The sequence below is a fragment of the Accipiter gentilis genome, unplaced genomic scaffold (assembly GCF_929443795.1).
Source record: "Accipiter gentilis unplaced genomic scaffold, bAccGen1.1, whole genome shotgun sequence".
In the NCBI taxonomy this organism is placed as follows: Eukaryota; Metazoa; Chordata; class Aves; order Accipitriformes; family Accipitridae; genus Astur; species Astur gentilis.
Window position 1 is genome coordinate 1 of NW_026060814.1, and position 5,334 is coordinate 5,334.

Here is a 5,334-nt window from a genome sequence, read left to right on the forward strand (position 1 = left end):
TGTTGAGCCCCTGTGAGCTGGGGGGGGGGGAATTTGGGGGGTACCCAGTGCTTGGGGGGGGGGCACCTTTAGTCTTTCGGGTCAGATTTGGGGGTGTCCAGCCCCCCAACACCCCTATATTTCGTGCCCCCCCCCCCCCAGTTACAGCTCCGAGCCCAGCAGCAGGCAGCTGCCAGCCAACAGCAAGCGCAGCCCCCCCCGGCCCCCCCCGCTGCCCCCGCACCCCCCCCCGGCCCCCCCCAGCTCCAGGACCCCCCCAAACCGGCCCCCCCCAAACCAACCAGGCCGGGGGGGCCCTACTGCGCCCCCCAAAATCCCGGCGCCAACCCCCAACTCCGCAGCCTCCTGCTGAGTCAGCAACCGGTGAGTAAACACACACCCCCCCCCCCAAAAAAAAAAAGGGACCCCCCCCCTCAAAATTGGGGGGGGTTGGGGTGTCAAGTGTTGCCTCCCCCCCCCCCCCCCAATGATTTTTTGGGGGGGGGCAGCGACACCCCCCATTAATGGCTGGTTGCTTTTGGGGGGGGGGGGGGAGAGGTCGTATTGATATGGGGGGGGGCTTTGAGGACCCCCCCCCCCCCCCAATACTGGTTGGGGGGGCTCTGAAGACTTGGGGGGGGGTAAATCCTGGGTTTAAGGAATTTGGGGGGGGCAATAACCCCCCCCCCCCCTTGAAGAAAGGAGGGCAATAACAGCCCCGGGGGGGGCAATAACAGCCCCAGCAGTTGCTTGGGGGGGGGGGCAGCCCCCCATTTTTGCCAATATTATGGGGGGCCCCCCCCCTGACACCCCCCTTTTCCCCCCCCCCCAGCCCCAAGGGGGTGTCCCCCCCCCCGGCGCAGCCCCTCCACCACCTGCAGCCCCCGGCGCAGCCCCTCCTGCCCCACCAAGCTTTGGGGCAGGGGCAATTACCCCTCCTGCACCCCCCCCCCGGGGCAAGCTTGGCCGGGGCAATTGGGACCCCCCCCGCGCCCCCCTCCCAGGTGAGTCACCCCTAAACTACCCCCGGGACCCCCTAATTGCCCCAACGGTCCCCTAATTGCCCCTGGGACCCCCCTAATTGCCCCCGGGACCCCCCCCCCAATACCCCCTTAACTGCCCCAAATACCTTCCCAACTGCCCCAGGGGCCCCCCCTTAACTGCCCCAGGCTCCCCCCCCCCCCCCTTTTAACTGCCCCCAGGACCCCCCCCACCTGCCCCCGGGACCCCCTAATTGCCCCAAGGGTCCCCTAATTGCCCCTGGGACCCCCCCCCCAATACCCTCTTAACTGCCCCAAATACCTTCCCAACTGCCGCAGGGGCCCCCCCTTAACTGCCCCCGGCTCCCCCCCCCCCCCCCCAACTGCCCCCAGGACCCCCCTCAACTGCCCCAGGGGTCCCCTAACTGCCCCTGGGACCCCCCCCACTACCCCCCTAACTGCCCCCAGGACCCTCCAACTGCCCTGGGACCCCCTAAACTGCCTCCGAGATCCCCTTAACTGCCCCAGGGCCCCCCCTTAATTACTCTTGGGACCCCCAAACTGCCCCAGGACCCCCAAAACTGCCCCTGGGGACCCCCAGACCCTTTCAGGACCCCCCCAAACCTGCCTGTGGGACTTCTGGGGACCCCCAGATCCTGCCAGGATCCCCCCAAATCTGCCCGTGGGAATCCTGGGGACCCCCAGACCTTGCTATGACCCCCCCAAACCTGCCCTTGGGAAGCCTGGGGACCCCCAGATCCTGCCAGGACTCCCCCAAATCTGCCCCTGGGAGCCCTGGGGACCCCCAGATCCTGCCATGAGCCCCCCAAACCTGCCCCTGGGGACCCCCAGACCCTGCCACGACCCCCCAAACCTGCCCCTGGGAGCCCTGGGGACCCCCAGACCCTGACACGACCCCCCAAACCTGCCCCTGGGAGCCCTGGGGACCCCCAGACCCTGCCACGACCCCCCAAACCTGCCCCTGGGGACCCCCAGACCCTGCCACGACCCCCCAAACCTGCCCCTGGGAGCCCTGGGGACCCCCAGATCCTGCCAGGACCCCCCCAAACCTGCCCCTGGGGACCCCCAGACCCTGCCACGACCCCCCAAACCTGCCCCTGGGAGCCCTGGGGACCCCCAGACCCTGCCACGACCCCCCAAACCTGCCCCTGGGAGCCCTGGGGACCCCCAGACCCTGCCACGACCCCCCAAACCTGCCCCTGGGGACCCCCAGACCCTGCCACGACCCCCCAAACCTGCCCCTGGGAGCCCTGGGGACCCCCAGACCCTGCCACGACCCCCCAAACCTGCCCCTGGGGACCCCCAGACCCTGCCACGACCCCCCAAACCTGCCCCTGGGAGCCCTGGGGACCCCCAGACCCTGCCACGACCCCCCAAACCTGCCCCTGGGAGCCCTGGGGACCCCCCAGACCCTGCCACGACCCCCCAAACCTGCCCCTGGGGACCCCCAGACCCTGCCACGACCCCCCAAACCTGCCCCTGGGAGCCCTGGGGACCCCCAGACCCACCCCTGGGAACCTTTGGACCCCCAGACCATTTCAGGACCCCCCCAAACCTGCCCTTGGGAAGCCTGGGGACCCCCAAACCTAACCCTGAGAGCCCAGGGGACCCCCCCAGATCCTTTCAGGACCCCCCCAAACCTCCTCCCAGCCCCCCCTGACCCCTCTCCCCATGCTCCCCCCACCCCCCCCCCCCCCAGGTCAGATGCTGTTGCCCCCCGGCCCCCGGGGTCCCGTCCCCCAGCCGGGGCTGCAGCCGGTCCAGGCGCCCAGCGTGATGGAGGAGGACATCCTTATGGATCTCATCTAGGGGGGGCCCGGGACCCCCACACGGGGAACCCCCCCACCCCGAGACACCCCCACGGGGGGGTCCTGATGGCGGGGACCCTTCCCAGCCTGCAGCGCCCCCCCCCCCTTTTTTTTGGCGTTCCCTCCTTTTCTCTTGACAATGGGATTTTTTGCACTCAATAAATGGTTTCCCGACTTGGGAGGGAATCTGGGATCTGGGAAATAATCTGGGATCCGGGAGGGAATTTGGGATCCAGGAAGGAAACTTGGATCCGGGAAGGAGCCTTGGATCTGGGAGGGAGCCTGAGATCTGGGAAAGAACCTGGGATCTGGGAAGGAACCTTGGGGCTGGGAGGGAATCTGGGATCTGGGAGGGAGCCTGGGATCTGGGAAGGAACCTTGGGGCTGGGAGGGAATCTGGGATCTGGGAGGGAGCCTGGGATCTGGGAAAGAACCTGGGATCTGGGAAGGAACCTTGGGGCTGGGAGGGAATCTGGGATCTGGAAGGGAGCCTGGGATCTGGGAAGGAACCTTGGGGCTGGGAGGGAATCTGGGATCTGGGAAAGAATCTGTTATCTGGGAAGGAACCTTGGATTTGGGAAAGAATCTGGGAAAGAACCTTGGATTGCAAGGGGGGGATGGATCTTGGATCTGGGAAAGAATCTGGGAAGGAACCTGGGATCTGGGAAAGAATCTGGGAAGGAACCGTGGATCCAGGAAGGAGCCTTGGATCTGGGACAGAACCTGGGATCTGGGAAAGAATCTGGGATCTGGGAGGGAGCCTGAGGTCTGGGAAAGAACCTGGGATCCAGGAATGAACCTTGGATCTGGGAGGGAACCTGGGATATAGGAAAGAATCTGGGATGTGGGAAGGAACCTTGGATCCAGGAAGGAGCCTTGGATCTGGGAAAGAACCTTGTATCTTGGGGGGGGGGGGGGGGGGGGATCTTGGATTTGGGAAAGAATCTGGGAAAGAATCTGGGAGGGAACCTGGGATCTGGGAGGGAACCTGGGATCTGGGAAAGAATCTGGGATCTGGGAGAGAACCTGGGATCTGGGAAAGAATCTGGGATCTGGGAAGGAACACTGGGAGGGAGCCTTGGATCTGGGCAGGAATATTGGATCCGGGAGGGAGCCTTGGATCCGGGAAGGACCTGTGGATCTGGGAGGGATCCTTGGATCCGGGAAGGAGCCTTGGATCTGGTTGGGGAGCTCTCAGGACCACGTGAAGGTTTAGTGGAAGGTGGCGTCGAGCCCGTGTTGCCAAACGAGCGTCTCCAGAGCTCCGGGATTCTCTTCCCGGCCCCACGGAGGTGCCGTGCCACCTCCGGAAAGCCTGGAGATCCTCGTAAAAGAGGTCAAAGGAGCAACCTCATCCCCTGGAAGACGTCCCTGCCCGTGGCGGGGCTGAGGTTGCACTAGATGGACGTTCAAAGATCAACCCAACCCATTCCATGACCGGAAGCAGTCAAGGTCAAGTCGGACGGATCTTGCCAACTGTTGGGGAAGCACCGGGATCGCTCCGCCATCGCCGACGCTCCTTGGATGGATTCCAAACCGCCGCAGATTCCCATTAGGTCCCCATTCCCGGTGGGCGAAACGCCCAGCGTTGCCCAAATAGCAAAGGAGAAGCGGCGAATCTAGGAGAGGTTTATGGGCGTTGACCAACGTTGAGTTGCGTTTGGCTTTCCAAGCGCGTAGATGCCGCCGTCGAGCGAGGGCGACTTTCCCGGCGGAATTCTCTTGACCAGGCGGGGATCCTGTGGTTCTCCCGAAGCGTGCAGAGCGTCGAGACTTCCTTTTTTTTATTCTTTTTTTGGCAACGATGGACCTATTTTTCTCCATCGTCCCACCATGGAGGATTTTGGAGAGGTGGCTTTGCTCTTCTCCCACCACCACGAGCTCTGGTCATCTGTGGGCACCAGAAGGATGGTTGGGTAGCGGGGTCAGGTGGCTTTTCCAGGATTCACCGGACTCGTTTCTCGGGTGGGAGAGAGGGAAGGTGAGGTTTTGTCCACGCGCTCGGCGTCTCCAAGCTTGGACCTCAAAACCAGACCTCAGACTTGTGCCCCGGCTCTACCTCGGGGACGGAGACGGCTCTTGCAGCATCATGGAGGCACCTGGAGATGCCTGAGCTTGTCCAAAGGGAGGGGTTGTCTCCTTCCCACCCCCCCCAAATTCCCTAGGGATATCTCCTTTGGGATGGTGAAGGACCTGGCCAAGGCTGAACGTCAAGAAGAACCACCATGACCCAACGTTCACGTTTTATCTCAGAGCTTCTTGAGGAACTTACTGCCCGTGCCAGGAGACGCAGCAGAGAGAAGGTGCTTGGTCAGCAGACAATAAATACAGACGTTAATATTCATACCGACATTAATATTCATAGTGACATTAATGCTCGTATCGACATTAATATTCACCTCCTGCCCATGCATTTGTTGACGCCCACGCACGCGCGTCCTCCTCCCTTGCAGTTTTCCTCCCGCGATTGCAAGAGCCATTTTGGGGGTACCCAAAAAGTGGGAGTTTTTCCCCTCCAATCGAGCGCCTTCGATTGACACAAGCCA

The 5,334-nt window shown here is 63.3% G+C and overlaps 1 protein-coding gene across 1 annotated transcript; it reads right to left on the minus strand.

Annotated features, from left to right (window-relative positions):
• Positions 1–1,466: 1,466 nt before the first annotated feature.
• On the minus strand, positions 1,467–4,612 carry LOC126036733 (WAG22 antigen-like). The gene is made up of 4 exons (XM_049796745.1): positions 4,215–4,612; positions 2,412–2,550; positions 1,978–2,359; positions 1,467–1,884 (listed from the first exon to the last, which is right to left on the minus strand). Exons 1-4 carry the CDS (start codon positions 4,610–4,612, stop codon positions 1,475–1,477), a joined length of 1,329 nt encoding a protein of 442 aa, XP_049652702.1. The 3' UTR covers positions 1,467–1,474.
• Positions 4,613–5,334: the final 722 nt, after the last annotated feature.